The sequence below is a fragment of the Protopterus annectens genome, chromosome 12.part0, assembly GCF_019279795.1.
Source record: "Protopterus annectens isolate FY-2018-M chromosome 12.part0, PAN1.0, whole genome shotgun sequence".
NCBI classification, from domain to species: Eukaryota; Metazoa; Chordata; order Ceratodontiformes; family Protopteridae; genus Protopterus; species Protopterus annectens.
In genome coordinates, this window is record NC_056746.1 from 771,300,207 (window position 1) to 771,318,502 (window position 18,296).

Consider the following 18,296-nt stretch of genomic DNA (forward strand, 5'->3'; position numbering starts at 1 on the left):
TTGGACGACTGCCTTATTTAAACAGAGAGCAAGGACCTAAAGCACCTGGTGTTTGTAAAAGGATTACTAATTTGCCTAGGGAACACAGTAAACGAAAATAAATCAAAACTAGTGCCCTCTCAAGAGATAATATTCCTGGGTGCAAGCTTAAATACAACTGCCCAGATGGCTTATCTCACGCCAGACAAACAAAGGCAACTGACTCATTACTTCCAAATGATGGCAACAAAAACCCAGTTACCTGCAAGAAAAATTCTGCAGGCTTTGGGCTTCATGGCATCCAGCATTCTACTAATTCCATATGCAAGACTGCATATGAGGAAGCTACAATGGTATCTAAAAAGTGTTTGGACTCAACATTGCCACAGCCTGGAAACAGTAATTACTCTCATTCCCTGCCTGCAACAGGAGTTTTGATGGTGGGCACTGGCCTGTCACCGCAACAAGGGACAGCCATTCACTTTACCCACAGCCAGGCAGACACTAACAACAGATGCATCGGATTATGCCTGGGGGGCACACATGGCAGGAAAATGTATTCAGGGCACGTGGCCAGCAAGCCAAATGCATCTTCATATCAATCAAAAAGAGATGCTAGCTGTACAGAATGCCCTGACAGCCTTCAAGGATCTACTCCATCCAGGACGACTATTGCTAAAGACGGACAATACTACAGTCATGTGGTACATAAACAAGCAAGGGGGCACTCATTCCTACCCCCTCTGCAGGCAAGCCATGACTTTGTGGAACACAGCATTGACCTATCAAGTGCATCTGCAAGCACAATTTCTGTCAGGAAAGACAAATAGTTTGGCAGACGAACTAAGCAGAAACGTCTTGGACCCTCACGAGTGGAAACTAGAACCACAAGTCTTCAGCATGATAACAAGGAAATGGGGATGCCCAGACATAGATCTGTTTGCCTCCCCTCACAACTGCGAACTACAGAGATTCTGCACAAGGACTTATCACACACAAGCATGGAAGGTAGATGCCCTATCATTCAGATGGAAAACCCTCACAGTTTATGTCTTTCCTCCACTGCCTCTCCTCCCCAAGGTACTCCTAAAGGTCAGACAAGAGAAGCCAAAAATAATTGTGATTGCCCCAGACTGGCCACGCCAGCACTGGTACCCAGTCCTAAAGAGCTTGTCTCAAGGCCCAGCCTGGACTTTACCTCAAATTCCTTATCTTCTGACCCAACAAAACAATCAGATCCTGCGCAGCCAACTCAGAACCTTAAATCTGGCTGCATGGCGAATAATATAACCACTCAGAACACACCTCTCTCTAAAGCAGTTATGGATGTCATTTTGGAAGCCAGGAGGCCCAGCACCAGAAAATCTTATGCAGAAAAATGGAAGAGATTCTGTGCTTGGAATCAGGCACAGGGAATTGAACTGCTTGTTCCAAATATTCCTCAGATTTTACAATACCTAACTGGGATGCTGGACAAAGGCCTATCCTTCTCATCAATTAAGATCCCTGCCTCTGCCATTTCAGCTCATTACAATATGGAACCACCTATTTTTTCACATCCACTGCTAAGGCAGTACCTCAGAGGGGCCAAAAACATAAGACCCCCCCAAGGAGAGCACCGATACCTACATGGGACCTCAATTTTGTCTTGGAAAATCTCACACTGCCTCCTTTTGAGCCAGCCAATACAGCTGAGACAAAATTCTTATAATGGAAAACAGCTCTGCTCCTAGCAATAGCATCAGCAAGCAGAGTCTCAGAGTCACAGGCATTAATGGCAGTGGAACCTTTTTATCATTTTCCATCCGGACAGGGTTTCTCTAAGGACAAACCCAACATTTATGCCAAAGGTAGTATCCAGTGTGGCTCTTAACCAAACCATTCATTTGCCTACTTTTTATCCAAATCCCCAGAATAAAGGGAAGAGACTTCTGCATTCTTTGGACATACGCTTCTACTTGGACAAAACTAAAGCTTTCAGGAAGACTGAGCAACTTTTAGTGGCATATGCTGCAGAGGATCACAAGGAAAGGCTATCTCAAAGCAGACTATTTCAAAATGGATAGGACACTGCATTCGTTTCTGCTATGCACAGCATGGCAAATCAGTGCCTAAGGGCATTAGGCCACATTTCACCAGGGCAGCAGCCACATCAGCAGCCTTTCTCAGAGGAGTACCAAGCAAGAAGATTTTGAAGGCTGCAACTTGGAGTTCAGTAAACACTTTTACCAAGCACTACCACTTACCTCTTTACTCTAAATCCACAGCAGGCTTTGCCACTGCAGTTCTGCAGGGCCTCATAGCCACTCCTAATTCTATTTAGACCCAGCCGCCCAACCTCAGCTTCGGGATTCAACCCAAGTGTAATGACTGCAACAGTGAAACAAGATGAACATAGTATAGTTGTGTACCTACCATAAATGTAGATGTTCGAGTGCATTCACTGTTGCAGTCCGGGTTACCCACCCACCATCCCCCTTTCTTTGCTGGGACTTGTCTGTACTTCTCTATTCTATGCAACCTATGTGGTGTATTTGCTTGTAGATGAAGGTATTGTTTATTTTAGTGTATGCTTTTTATAAGCAATGTTTTTAGCCTACCCTTTTGGGGGCAACTGACATCTGGGGCAAGAAAAACTGAAGAAAATGGCGTCGGCTGCATCTAATATACCCCTGGCGCACTGACGTCAGGGAAGAGGCGACAGCAACCGACGCCGGACCAGGACTTTGGAATTCAGGCCAACTGCGGATAGCCTGCCAGCAGGATAACCCGAGTGTAGTGACTGCAACAGTGAATACACTCGAATGTCTACATTTATGGTAGGTACACAACTGTACTTTCTGTGGATCTAGGTATCTTTTTATTCATGATCAAAGGCAACTTATAATGTGGTTAAACTTTATATACTGTAATGTCAAAGACAACTTATAGTTTGGTTAAACTTTATATACTATATTCAATACTTTATCTATTGTAATGTCAAGGACAATGTATAGTTTGGTTAAACTTTGTATAATGTATTCAGCATATAGGTAACAATAGCTAACTTACTTATAGGTGACAATGGGATGCATTCCTAATGTATGGTGATAAACAGTAGTGGTCTTTATACTCAAGGCTAGCATTACTGCAGATCCTGGTTATTGTAACTCTAACATGTTATGCTAGTAAAGAAGTAATACAGTATAAACTGCAGACCTGCTTACCCCCTGATCATCAACTGTGTAGGTTTTCTTATTTTTTATTTTCTTTTTTGTTAACCAGGTAAACCCCTTTTGAGAGGTGACCCGCAGATGGTTAAAATGACTTGCTCAAAGCCATATAGCATGCAAAGAGAAATAGAGGGTCTCATACTCAAGATTGCAGGATAAAGTTCATTAGCATCACTTGTTTTAAACCTGTTGTTTTTTTTTTTTGTTTGTTTTTTTTTTTGAGATTACTGTGACAGTGCATGAAGGCCTTACCAAACACACGCTGCCCCCCCTTGGATATGGTTAACATTTTTAGCAGATTTCCACATAAAGATATTGTTTAAAAACAAAGTGGGATAATGTTGGTTATGCAATAAAATGCAGTAAGTTTACAATAGAAACTTAACCAGTGATATTCCACTGGGCTACTAGAAGATGAGTTAGGTAAGCATTATTCCTAATATGACGACAGTGACTTACCTTTGATCAGCAAGAAATGCAGTATGATCAAAGTAGGAAACAAAGATGGCATTTTGACTACACTATAGCTCAAAACCCACTATAGATAGACTACCAGGTTAAAGTCATAACAGTGTTAGTGGATAATAAACTGAATTCTGATCAAAATGTGACCAAAGTAACCCAAAAAGCATATGGAGCTGTCCACTCAAAGCACATTATAGGTGACACTAAGAAGTTATAGTTCCATTTTATGTTTTGTTAATATTACCTATCAGTGAATGTAGTGTGTCCCATCTGCCTCTTCTAAACTAAAACATGATTTTTCTTGCCGTCATTTTGTCTCAGTGTAGCTGAGCATCTGCTCACTCCAATGCCACTCCTTGTTCACTAGGTCTACGTATTCTCAGATGAGTTGGAATTAGAGTAGCCACTTATCTGATTTTTTTTTGGACCATCCAGAAATCAGAATGATACTCCCAAGTCCAGAAAACAATGTGCAAACTCCAGTATTCTGTTTATCTGCACAAACAGAATGCCAAAATCTGTAAGAATGCAGCCTCAGATTAACTTTTTTTATGAAAAGCATGGCTAACACAAGGGGCTGAAGTATGTGATTTGCTAAAAAAGAAAAAAAGACAAAAGAAAGTGTGCTACCATGATCTAACATGCTCACTGTTGCCATAAAATGGATGGAAAAGTAGGTGGAGTGGGTGCAGAAGGGGGTGAAGAGGCTATGGGATGTGGTCTTGGTCCATTTTTTTCACATTTGAGGAAAGTGGCAACTAGAAAGGAGATTATGGTGTCCCAGAACAGCATCATGTTAGTGCCATGGGATTTTAACCATAGTCTTCTTCTCTGTGCATGCCCAGCATGTTCAGAGGGTGAGACTTATAGTTGGAAATTGGAGCTGAATCGCCCCTTCCCAAAAACCCTGATGTCAGTAAGCTGACCTGCCTGTCTGTGGTAGCATTCTGCTGTAGTTTCCCAAGTCTCCAGCGAGAAAGTCGCACCACATTTTAAGCCCTGGATGTGTGTTGTGCCAGTCTTCCCCCATCCGCATTTCAGATGCAAAACCTGCTAATAGAATGCAGATTATCTGGACAGAGTCAGGGCATTATCCCCCAAAACCATGGTGCTGGCTAAAACTAAAACATGATTTATTTAGAAAAGATCTGAAGAGTTCAAAATAAGAAAACCTACAATTTAGAAAACAAAACATGCAGATATTCTAGAGCAAATTTAAGTTTTTGGTAATGTGAAGTTTCCTTTGATGGAAGGATAATCTCTGTCTTTCTGTCGTAGCACTGCAAGATCTGATCCTGTGTTGAAAGTCTGTCTAGGGCATATAACATGCAGTTCAAGCACTAGGACAGTTCAGCTATTACTAAATGACAACATTAACAATATTAAAATAAGAGAGAGTTGTGTTATATAGTAACTTTCTATTAGCATTATACAAACTAGAGACAGCCTATGAATAGGTACCAGGAAATTCTCAATGGGAAAATAGGAGCATCTTGAAGGTCGGTAGGCCATATGTTTGACAATACAGCAATTGAACCTGCTTATAGTATGCAGATTATACCCTTAAACCAAGCGTCAGTAATTATGTCAATTCCAAGAAGAGGAGATCCTCATGGTTACCTACTTTGCTGCTAAGAATTGTTGCGTTAAATTGTTCAGCCTTTGCCATATGTTTGTGATGGCCAGTTGTCAGATTTTTCAGCTTCTGAATTTTGGGAAGGGCTAAGAAAAGGATGTTATGGCGGTGGAAAAGTTCTTACTCTGTACATGCTTATCCAAGGGAAAAAGAGAGGTGCAGACCATGAGGCTGAAAAGTTTTCTGTTATGACACATTTCAGTTCAGGTCCCTGTCTTTGGGAGCAGATCATTAGTTAGCACTCATAAAATCCAGTATCTTATTGTTGATACTGTGGTGTTGTGTAAGGTGATGGCAGAATTTCTAGTTGCTTCTTTATCAAGTCCTAGGTAGGAACATGTCTTTCCATCTCATCATGGAGGAAAGAATGAAAGAGTGTTGATGTGAATTAAGGATGATACATGACACTGTGGGATCACAGCTGGTTTTATGTGGGTCTTGTTGGCAAAAGAAATGTGTGTGCTGTAAAATAGCAGGACATTGCCTTTTTTCTCCTTCTTGCAACTAAAATATATGCAAAGAAATTGTATACTCTTCTGAACACCAGGGCCTGCCAAAGTTTGTTTTGTTAGTTAAGACTACTTACCATGTTACTTAAATTTTAGGATAAGAAGTTTCCTATAGAAAAACATGGATGCAAATCTGCATCATCATTTAAGTTTAGAGGTTTTTGAATGTTGTAGATTATATATAACAAATTTGTTTAGCAGGATCTGAATTCTATTCAGGAGCTTGCTGAATTGCTATAAGTTCAGTGAAATGCTAATGTTTTATTTTTATGTATATAGAAATTCATTGAATTTGAAGATGTCCTGGAGCAAGAAAAGAAGGACTTACAAGCACAAGTGGAAGCCATGGAGCTACAGGCAAGGCAGCTGGAGCTGAAAGCAAAGAACTATGCTGACCAGGGTAGGTACCAGTTACTCCAAATGCCAAGACCATGTTAACCAAAGCTTCCTTGCCGCACATTGTATAAATATTTGCAAATGTATGTAGCAGATATATGTATAACTCAAGAACACTATGAGGCAGTGCTGTATAATAGTCGCAGTAATATACCCAGCTGTTGAAATTATACACTGTATATATTCAGCTAGTGGATATTCACATTAGTGGAGTGTTAGAAACAGTAGGCTGTTTTTCTGTTTAACTATTTTATTTTGCATTTGATGACGTTATTTATTTTTTATTTTACATTTGTTGACCGGGCTAGTCTTCAGTAGAGGCCCGGGGAGAAAAGCTCCAAAGACATGTTTCAAAAGTATAAGTACAAACAATACACAAACATCAGGTATTATAATAATAAAAAAATAGCAATTATCATCGTAAAAAAAAAAAGTCATTGACAATGGTATAGTGCAGTAAAAGCCTGGAGGATTATAAAAGGATGCACACAGAGGTTAAGAGTTAAAAAAAATAGTGTAAGTAGAGTGTATGGAGACATAGTACAGGTTAGGTAGGAAATAGAGAAAAGGAAGTTGGATATGTAGTGATGATACAATGGATTTACTTAACAAAAGGTATGTAAAGAGGATATAAAAAGGTAGATAAGAAAAAGTATAGTAAGATGGAAGATGTATCAAAGGATAGTAAGGACTAGATGGGTAAGTTGAGTTTGTAGAGGTATAGGATTAGTCAGGTTTGGCACAGGGGCATAGCCAGTATGATTTGAAGTAGAGTTTAAGTCTGTTTTTAAAGAGAGATAAAGAGGTGAGTGAGGTTAGGTCAGTAGGGAGAAGATTCCAGGATTTGCCAACAGTATTAGAGAAGAGAGAATCCCCAGCCCTGTTATGAGGTTTAGAGGTGTAAACAAGAAGTTTGTGTGGTGAGCGTAAGGACTTCAGATTTTTATAGGGGGTAATGAGGTTTGTTAAACTTGGAGTGCTGAAAGGTTTATAGAGAATGTTGTGGGCAATGGTTAGTTGGTGAAATTTAATCAGGTGTTGAAGTTCTAACCATCCTATCTGGTTTAAGTTTATACAATGGTGGGTTCAAAATGGGTTGCCTGTAGCAAATCTAGCAATGTTATTATACGACATTTCTAATTTGCTGAGATTATTCTTGGAGAGATTAGTAAAAATGGGTGAGGCATAAAGGAGAGTAGAGATCAGGTGAGTGTGGGCAATAGTAATTTTAGCAGTAGGAGAAAGGAAGCGTTTAATCCTATAGAGAGTTCCAATTTTTTTGTTGACAGTCTTTATAGTACTGTTGATGTGGATGTCGAAGTTAAGGTTATTATCCATGGTGACCCCTAGTAGTTTGGTGGTGAAGTCTGGAGATATTATTGTGCCATTGGTAGATGCCACAGAGAAATGTAAAGGAGAGGACTTTTGAGTTGGAGTGAAGAGGAGGAGTTTGGTTTTCTTTGGGTTCAAAAGAAGGCAATGCTGAGTGAACCGTTGTTCAACGATGTTGAATATTTTTTGGGTGAGAGAGTGAAGGTCACTGGAGGATGTAGCTGAGCATAATAATGTGGAGTCGTTAGCATACTGTATACAAGTGGTTTGTGGGATAGCTAGATGAAGGTCATTAATAAATGTAGAGAAAAGAAGAGGTCCTAGTATGGATCCCTGAGGGACACCTAAGGAAACAGGTAGTTGGGTGGATAAGGAGTTATGCCAAAGTACTGCTTGCTGTCATTTGTCAAAGTAGGATTGGAACCATTTTATGGAAAGTGGGTCTAATGACAGAGATTTAGGTATGTTAACGAGAATCTGGTGGTTTATCATGTCAAATGCTTTAGACAGGTCAATAAATAGAGCAGAAGAAAGATTATTCAGGTTTTGGTTCCTGTTAATATAGTCAATAAAGGAAAGGAGGGCAGTGGTAATACTGTGTGAAGATCTGAAACCATGTTGACAGAAAGTAGATTGTTTCCTATTAAGTGGTGGAGTAGTTGTTTATGGATATATTTTTCCATAGTTTTAGCTAAATGTGAAAGAAGGGCAATGGGGCGATAGTTTGATAGCTCAGTGGAATGTCCACCTTTATGTAGGGGGATAATATGGGAGACTTTCCATAAGGTGGGAATGTAACCTTCAGTAACAGTTCTGTTGATCAGTATGGAAATAGGATAGGCAACAGCCTTGGATGATAGCTGTAGATATTCAGAAGGCAGTAGGTCTGCAGAAGGGGAGCATGTTTCAGTTTATTCAGTAGGGTTTGGATAAATGTTGTTGGGACAGGTTTGAAATGAAAAGTGAGAGGTGGGGTAGAGGAGTATGAAGGTAATGTGAAGGTATTATGTGATAGTTGACTAGCTAATGCTTGGATAGCATCTGTAAAGAAGGTATTGAAGGTATTAGCTGTATGGATGGGATTTTTCCTATCTGTATTTTGAGGGTTAGGTGTAATGGCTTGACCTGGGTGGAGTAACTGCTTAATGCTAGCCCAGAATTTCTGTGGGTTGTTGTGGTTAGGTTGCTGATATTGTAAGTAGTAGTTTTGTTTATCAGAGAGTATGGCCTTCTTTGTGTCATTTCTTAGCTGTTTAAAGGTTTGTTGGTCAGCAGATTTTTAGTCTTTCTCCATTTGGCCCAATGTTTATTTCTGAGATGAATTTTGTGTTTGGTTTCATTAGAAAGCCATGGGGCAGACTTGGCCTTAATTCTAATAGATCTGGATGGAGCGTGGTGATTAAGAATGGCTAGGAAGGTAGAATTAAAGTAATTAACAGCTTCATCTAATGGAAGTTGTTTTAAGGGAACCCAATTGCATGCTCTTAGTTCCATTTTGAACAGGTCAGGGTTAAATTTCTTTTTGGATCTAATTTGTTTGATAGAGATTGGAGTAGGGGTGTTTGCTTTTAGTCTGATGATGTAGGTAAGTCAGTGGTCACTTAAACCATCGGGAAGGGTTCCAGACTCATAGTAGTGAGTGGGATTGTTTGTGAGAATCCAGTCTAATATACTTGCTTTCTTGTTAGCTTTATTTATTCTGGTGGGGGAGGTAATGGTTTGAGAGAAACCATATAGGTTTATGTGGGTGGTAGGAAGAGTACTGTTATAGGAATTCCAGTCTAAATTTATATCGCCTAGGATTATGGTTTCTTGAGGCAGGTGTTGGGATAGCCAGCAGAGGATATTTTCCAAGGTGGCTATGTTATTACCAGGGGGCAAATACATACAGATAATATAGATTGATTTAGCGTTGTTAAGTTCAAGTTTAGAGATGAGAATTTCAGTATTGGAGTCAAGGGATATATTGCAATTGTAAGCTGTTAATTGCAAGCCAGATTTAAATAGAATTGCAACCCACCACCTTTCTTAGCTACTCTGTCAACTCTTAGGATATTATATCCTGTTGGGATAATGTCATTATCTTTGATGGCAGGTTGTAGCCATGTTTCTGTTAGGCAGATAATATCAAAGGAATATACTTCTAGGAGAGCATGGAGTTGAGTCACTTTGTTGTTGATACTACGTATATTAAGATGAGCTAGTAGGAGAGAGTTTGCAGGTTTGGTAAGGGGATAATTGCAAGATTGATTATGGTTGTGAAGGGAGATGGGGGTTGTGTTTGGGCCAGGGTTAGGATGAATATCACCGTCCTTTACTGTGAGGAGTTGTACTAGATAGCTTGGGTTAGGGAATTTGCTGTAAAGAGGTAAAACTCTTTTGAGATAATGTGAAGTGTTCTGTGATACTTTGCATGTAGGTAGCTAGGTGAGCATGATATGTTTGCATGGTCATGTAGGTGTGGTAAGGGTTGAGAGTTGGTTTGTTGGTTGGGGTAGTTAGTATGTGGATATATTGGGTGTTCATATGACGAGAGTAGATAGGCACTGGTTAGAAGTGGTAGTGGTAAAATAGTAAAATAGAGTAGAATTAGAAGAGGGTTGGTTGGATTAGCCATTTATAAGGATTGGCTATTTGTTTTATATATGTGTAGATGTAAGTATGTAAGGTGGGAGAAAGTAAAGATAGGAGGGAGTGGAGATTATGGAGGAGTGTGTTTAGGGAAGAAGGCCAATAGGAAGTGGAGAGAGGGGTAATGGGAGGAGGAAGAGGTGTGGTTAGATAGTATAAGAGTAGGACCCCTGGGGCGGGTGGGAATTGAGGATGCTAGAGTCTTTTGACCCGTTTCAACCATGACCCAAGAGAGATTGTTTTCAGGTTGTATACAGCATGCTTCCAGTATAAAGTATTACTACGTAATAAGATATTACACCTTAAAAGACATTTTTATTCAAATTAGCATGACGTCTCCTAGACATCTTGTCAGAAGATTTTCTAAGGTAAGATACATAGAAATGCACTCAGAGTACAATAATTCAACAAAAGGTCAATTGTCAGATAAGCTGACAATCACTTCAGACAGTACCTTGAAGCTTTGCTAACAGAACTGCATTTTGTTATTCAGCAGCTGTTAACAAAATTAGATAATTTCTTTATTTTTCTTTGGGAATCAGTGTAGATACTAACAGAAAGAGCACAAATTAAGTTATTGTATGTGCAATTTTGAACGTGTACTTTGTCAAGTGTTCTAAAGTTAAAAACTTATTCAAACATAGCACATAAGAAGTATAGCATAACCTTCAATACACTTTCAAACATGAATGTATAAGGGATTATTTTGTTTATTTATCCTTGGTTGATATGTGTCAAAACATTATATTTCTTGACAATACGTTAATACATTTGTATTAAAATCAGTAAAGCTGGCTATAGATCAACAGCTGAACACAATTAATGAAATACAGTAATGAAACAGATACACTTATTCATTCATTCATTCATTCATTCATTCAGACAAGGCGCACATACAAGGCTGATTGCCTACTGGATAGAAATAAAGGATGTTTCAGCATTAGCATCTGCTTGCCAAGAATACTGTGATGGCAGCAAAGACATGCAGCTCAGTTGTATAGCTAGTGTGCTTTTGTCTTATCATTAAAAATGCCTCGTAAAAGAGTCCATCGTATGTGTGCATTATAAAATGAAAGAAAAGTGCATGATCAGTTGTGACCCAATTCAGTTTACTTGTGAAATAACTAATTTTAACACGGGCTATCTTATTTAAACCAGAACTACAAGCTTGGTGCCACAGTTTTTCAGGCTATATCTAGAATTAACCTATTTCTTGCTTTTATAATTAGCAAGATAAACAATAAAATCACATGCCTTAATAAATATAAGGTTAATATTCAAATTGTTAACATATTTTCATTCATTTTTTGTTCTTAAAATCCTTCTTGTTATTGAGGTAGTTTCTGAACAGTTCACTTTACAGGCTGGAATGCCTCACCTGTGCTACACAAATGCTGTTAGCCTTGTTTTCAGTGCCCTCTAGAAAGTTTTTGCTGCATCAACAAACTGAATGAAACTGCTATGATCCAACTCATAATTATTACTACCATATCAATGTGTCCAACATGTCTGTAGACTAGTTAGTGCTGTTAACAGTTTATGCAATGCTATGAACTAGTTTATTTCTTGTGCTGATTTTTTTATAAGATGGCTTAGTAATGTTACTTGGCTGGATTCATAAATGTACTGTGTGACATGTACATGGCTACGTACATGTTGGAGCACCTTTTTTGTAATCTGCAATAGTCCTGCAATGTAAAATTCTCAAAGGTCTGGCCCCACAGCCATGCTGAATGCTAATGAGGCAGCTATGTAGTTTACCATGGCTTTCCCCACCACGTCACAGTAATTATCACGGCCAAAAGGCCATGTTCAGCTGTCGAACACCAATGTGGGAGGTGGAGGACCATTAGATACTAGAGCTTACTTCAAAACTGCCATAATGATGTCATTATCAAAATGGATCATGGAGTAGAGGGAACCACCAGACACATACACAATCACATACATACACACACACACACACACACACACACACACACACACACACACACACACACACACACACACACAGGAGAATGTTTAAAAGTGCCATTCCGGCATCACCATTATTATGGAGATGGGGAGTGGGGGGGGATACACCCTCTGCAGTGCTGTACCAGCAACAGCATTATTACAAGGACAGAAGGGGTACACTAGACACCAGGAAATAGTTCTGTAAGGTGCAAAACAGCATGATGGGGTAAGGGGAACACTGGAATGACTCTTAGTGCCATAATGGCATTAATCACACTATGGGGATTAGGGGAGATGGGAACCAGTAGACTACCAGGGAGTAGATTGCCGTGATAGTACCAACATTACTATGGGGATCAGGGGATGGGGGGAACCACTGAACACCAGGGATGTGTCTCTGAAGTGCCGTAATGGCACCAGTGTTACTATGGGGACTTGGGGGCACACTAGACACCAGAGAATACTCCATAAAGGGTTCCTAAGGCACATACAGCATGACAGGAATTGGGGGTTAAACCACAGGACACCAGAACTTACACACTTAAATGACGTAATGGCACCAATAGGTTACTTGAAGCAGTAACATAGTGTTAAATTGAATCCACCTTTAGATCAGTTTTCATAGAAGTCCTTCATGGTTATATTATCCTTCCGTAACTGCAGTGCTTCCCATTCTGTAATTTCATCCCACAGTCTCTCATTTATTCTCTTTATTCCCTTTCCAATTTTAATATAATTCCTTTATTCTATCTTCTCCATCTGGGTCTATATTATCTAATCAAAGAGGCATTACAGCGAATGCCTCTTCATCGACCCTTAAAGAGCGAAGTGACCGTTACGTGAATGGCCAAATCAGTGATTTATTTCCTAAGGAAAAAAATCGCTTGGCCATCAGAGTGAAATTGCCCCTGTCCCCACTGTCATGCGATCTCGGAGTTGGTATATTTAGTTAGGGGTGTGGTGGGCAAAGCCTCAACATTGGGCAGTGTGGGGAGCAAAGCCCCCCACTTTGAGGGGTTCTTGGTGATGTTTCACTTCTGGCCAGATCAGTGATTTTTTTTTTCCCTGGGGAAAAAAATCACTGATTTGGCCGTTCTCATAATTGGCAGTTCGCTCTTTAGGGGTCGATGAAGAGGCATTTGCTGTAATGCCTCTTCGATTAGATAATATAGACCCCCTCCATCCATATTGATAAATGGTCTGAAAAACCCATCATAACTGTATCACCATTTGCTACTCCAGATCTTCTGATAATACAAACTCGATTTCAGATCCCAGTGCACTCCTCTTTTAAGTCCATTGACTTTTGTTCCACAAAATTAATTTACCACATTTTATCACTTCTTGTATTTTTTCACATCTTTCTGTTTCGTTTTACGTTTTCTCCTTAAATCTTAATTAAAATCCCCTGCAATTATAATTTTCAAGGTAACCACAGTACAGTCTAATATTTGATGAAACAGATTCACTCTTTCCCTGCTAGTTATATATATGCATACAATGCTGTAATTCTAGAAACATGCTTTCTCCACCTCTCATCAAGACATTCCTATCTTTACCAAGATTACATCTTGTATTTTCACTATATTTTACATAACACTGCCAATCCATAAAACGTTCACTTTCTTAGTTCCATATTGTATTTCCTCCCTACAGTTTTCCTGTTTGCAGTCTTTTTTCACTTGTCAGGAATCTTACATCCTCTAACAGAATAACATCCATATCACATTTACACGCCATTCCAATAACCCTATCCTTCATACAACGTTAATAGTACTGTTCTCATTAGCTGAAAGTACTCTAAAATTGTTGCTCTCTGTTCTTTTTAAGTTTAGGGGGAATATTTTTAAATTTTGGTTTTCTTAGTTTTACTTTTTTTCCAACTGGAATGTTTTTTTTTCTGGGTTTATGTACCAAGAATCCTTGACCCTCAGAATCAGATTTTTCACTGGCTAGAACTTCATAAAAATTAGTATCAGTCCGTTTTCCTGATCTCTCTTTCTGCATGCACTCTGTCTCCTTGTTTTTCACTTCCATGTTTTTTAGTTCTACAGTTTCATCACTCATTTCAGCCTCTACCCCAGCCTCTTCTTGCCTTTTTCATGTATGTTTTCTTCCCCTCCCCCTTCTTTTTCATTATTTACTGTTTGCTCTTGATAGTCCATCCCCAACTGTCTTCCCTTTTTTATACACTACCTCCATTCAGGCACACACCTTCTTGGTTTATGTCCTTTCTCCTCACATTGGTTGCATTGTACCTTGTCACGTGAAACATGATTTAGGCTGGCCAGTGTTTGATATTCTGTCTGTATGACCAGCTACAAAAAGTAAAACTTGGCAAGTGTTTCACCATGTTTTTTTTTTCATATTTCAAAACAGCTTCCACCCTCCACACTCTATTCCGTAAGTTTCTTTCATCTCTAACTCTCACATTATTATCAAAAGTTTCACACAGACCCTGCATGCATTTTTAACATCATGCATATTCAGTTCCATCCATTCTAAACTGCAAAGTAACATTTAAGTTGTTAACAAAAAACAATTGTTCCATGAATAAATGTCCTTTTTGTTAACACAGTTCCAGCAATTTCGTTATCAGTTCATCAATTTCAAATCTCATGTCAGAAAAAGTATGAGTCCCAGTACATGTAAAAGACTGAATTTCTTGAACTTTTAAACCCAGAACATTTAACCAAATTATCCCATGCAAAATACTTGTCTATTACACTGTTATTTTTTTATTCTTATTTGTACAGTTGGTCTTCTCTTCTTTAAAAAAAAAACAGTTTTACTGAGTTTGATGCTGATCTCCTTTTCTCCTTTTTTGCTGGTCACTGCTACATAAGTTTAAGTTACTGCATTATTTGCTGCAAAACCAGACACCTTCTTCATTTGTTGCTCCTTTCATCTTTTACTTTCTGTCACTGATGCATTCTCTGCTGCCATATTACCTGATTCTGTTTTCACATTTTCATCCTCAGCACTTCCAAAAAAGTCACCTGCCATCTCACCCCATGAAACAGCTGAACTGTCACCAGGATCAATCAGCTTGATTATTTTAACAGAATATTATCTACAAGCCCACCTGACACCAGTTCTGCAACTGACTGCCCTTCACCAGATTTGCTTACTTCCCATGGGGGCAGCTAAATGCTGCTCAATTGAACGTCCACTACACTGGAGTCTTCATTTACATTCTAAAGTTCCATATTGAACAATTTTTTTTTCAAATTCTAATTTTCTATCTCCAAACTCTCCATTTCTCTGTCCTCCTCCATGCTGCTTCTTCCCTTATGCCTCTTCTTTGCTGCTGCAGGAACACTCTGATGCCATCTATTAGCTCAAAAGTATAGGAGTCCTTTATTTAGTACAATATTCAGACTGTTTATACTATTTACATTATTTACACTGTTTACATATTGTACATTATTTACAAATCAGTTTACATTATTTACAAAACAATTTAGAAAATTCAAACAAGCATCTCTTTTCCATCATTTTTCCAAGACATTTTCAGTTTGACTCCCACTCTTTTCCCATAACCAAAATCTTATTTTCTTTAATATCTCAGCTAATATCAATTTTTCATTATATTTTAACTCATTGATTCTTTCACTCCATATAGTTCAAACTATATAAAGTAATTAACTATGAATTGTTTTAACAAATTTATTTCCATCTTTCCATAATAACTATATTCTATCATACCCATATTTATAACACCTAGTTTCTTAATACTTTGTAAGTAACTTTCTTCAACTAGTTTTTCCCATATTTCTTTACCTTTTACAGTTCAGCAAAACATGTTCTGTTGTTTCTACATCACCAAAATGACAACAAATTCCCTCATCTTTTTATATGGCATATTTGCTTTGACTGGCAGTTTTCTTATTGATAACCTCCATAAAATCTCTATATTGTATATATTTTTATGCCATTGTCTTCTGAATGATAATGCCTTTATCTTCCTTTCTTCAATGTTTTCCCACAGATAAATACAATACCTGTTCATTATGTTCAAATACCATGTTTTTGTGTTGTCCTGTAACTCATTTAACCTTACTTTCCACAATATAATTTTCTCTTGATATTGTTTCATCTCCCCATTCATTATTGCCCTTATTCTTTTGAGTGTTTTCATCATACCCCATATTAGTTTATATTTTTCTACCATAATCACACTTACTAATGAACTGTACCTTTGTCTCAGGTATATATATGAATATCCTGGCTTAACCACCCATTTACTAACACTTTTACTTTATTATTCTATAGGTTGTTTCAAAAATATTTCAATTTTTTTCACTTCTTTGATATTCTCTTATTATAATAAGTATTATAGGATATATCTCATAATACTTCATGTTGCTCTAATCAATGCTTTATTTAAACAATCTACCAAATGTTTGTATCCACATTTCTATAAATCATTTCATGTACAACTTCCTTTACTATTTGTAATATTTCTTGTATTCCTTTTCCTTTCCTTTCCTTCCATATATTGTCTCTTCCAGTATTTTATATAACTTCTTTTCCAATCTTAATTGTATTATTTCATAAATGTTTTGTAATCTGTGTTGTTAAGTACATTTGGTCTACAATTTCTATTGTCATCTTTCTCCATTTTTTCCATATAAATTTCATAACTCCCATACATATCTTTTCTTGTCTAAATCCTTCTTTTATCCATTCATTTAATACACATACAAAAACTTTCTTCTTCCAGTACGCCATGTCTTTATACATAATATTCAATCCCATCTAAGCTTGTAGCTGATTCTAAGTTCACCAGTCTTAAAATGTTATTCAATTCTTCCATTGTTTTATCTTTTTCTATTTCCTCATTATATTCTTCTGTTAAACTTTTAACATTCACTTCAATCTTTTCTCTGACCGTGTTCTAATATACGCTTTGCATTTTGCTGATTTCATAGCACTGTACTTTCATTATTTCTTAACTCTGTTATTACTGTTTTAGTTTCTTTAACTGTACTGCTTAAATATGGTGCTGTTTTTTCTTGATTTATTTCATATATATATATATATATATATATATATATATATATATATATATATATATATATATATATATCCTGCTCTCTTTAAAAAAATCTTTCCTGTTACTCATCACAACTGTTAAAGTACATTTATATGCTTCTTTATATTTATTTTTACCCATTTCATTCTGTAAACATTGCCATTCCATAATCATTTTATATTCGTGTTTAAAACATAACCACTATGATATGTAATTCTTATAAAAACTTCTCAATTTTATATGATCTTTCCATAATTGCCTAAATTTTTGCACTCTTTCTTTATTCAACTTTTTCATGTATTCATTTTATACTTTTACCTATTTTCATGTGTCCTTTTTCTTCCAGAATTTCTAACCAAATAGCTAAATGATCAGAATATCCCATATTGTTTTTTCTTTTACTATTCTTAAACTCTTCAAAATGAAAAAATAATAAATTTCTTTCTTTTTATTTGTCCATTGTTTGCAATTCCAAATTTAAAAATTTACCACTTTTTTCTCACTTACAGCATTTATATCTCCAATCTCTTTTTTTTCCTTGCATCAAAATTTAAATCACCTACCAAAATAATTTCTGTGTTTACACTTAACAATTTCGAATAAACTCTTGTAACATATCATGTCTTCCTTTTTTTGGCACACATGCATATATTGCAATAAGCCTATATACATGGCTCTTCCGTCTCATAGCTATAAGTGTTATTCTTCTCATGACTACTGATGTAAAATTCAATACTTTTATTGATGGTCTACATAATACTGCCACTCCTGAACATGTGTCAGTCCATATATTCCAAACAATCCCCATAATGTCTTAGTTTGTAACCTATCATTTTCTGTTGTTTTTCTTACATCTTCCAAAATAATCATATCCATATCCTTTTTTGTACACTGTTCTAGTGTCCCTATTATAGATTCATAGGTTCATACTAGGCTATCTGCCCTAGGGCATTTATAAGCCTAGCCAGAGTATGTTTGGCTTTCGCCACCCATTTTAAATTAATTCTGCTATGCCCTTTTTTGAGGTTAGTATACTGTGCCTCTGTCTAACAGTGACACAGAAGTGATACCCGGGGTAAACCTATGATCTCCCATCCACTCATCAAGATTCCTCTTGAAGAGAGTCAATGAGGGACTCTGCC

The 18,296-nt window shown here is 37.5% G+C and overlaps 1 protein-coding gene across 1 annotated transcript in view; it reads left to right on the forward strand.

The window, feature by feature from the left end:
• Positions 1 to 18,296, forward strand: part of MAPK8IP3 (mitogen-activated protein kinase 8 interacting protein 3) — a 3,746,918-nt gene that overhangs the window by 82,447 nt on the left and 3,646,175 nt on the right. Inside the window, exon 2 of the mRNA XM_044088957.1 lies at positions 6,081 to 6,201. Coding sequence (XP_043944892.1) covers positions 6,081 to 6,201 — 121 coding nt within the window. The remainder of the gene's footprint in view (positions 1 to 6,080; positions 6,202 to 18,296) is intronic.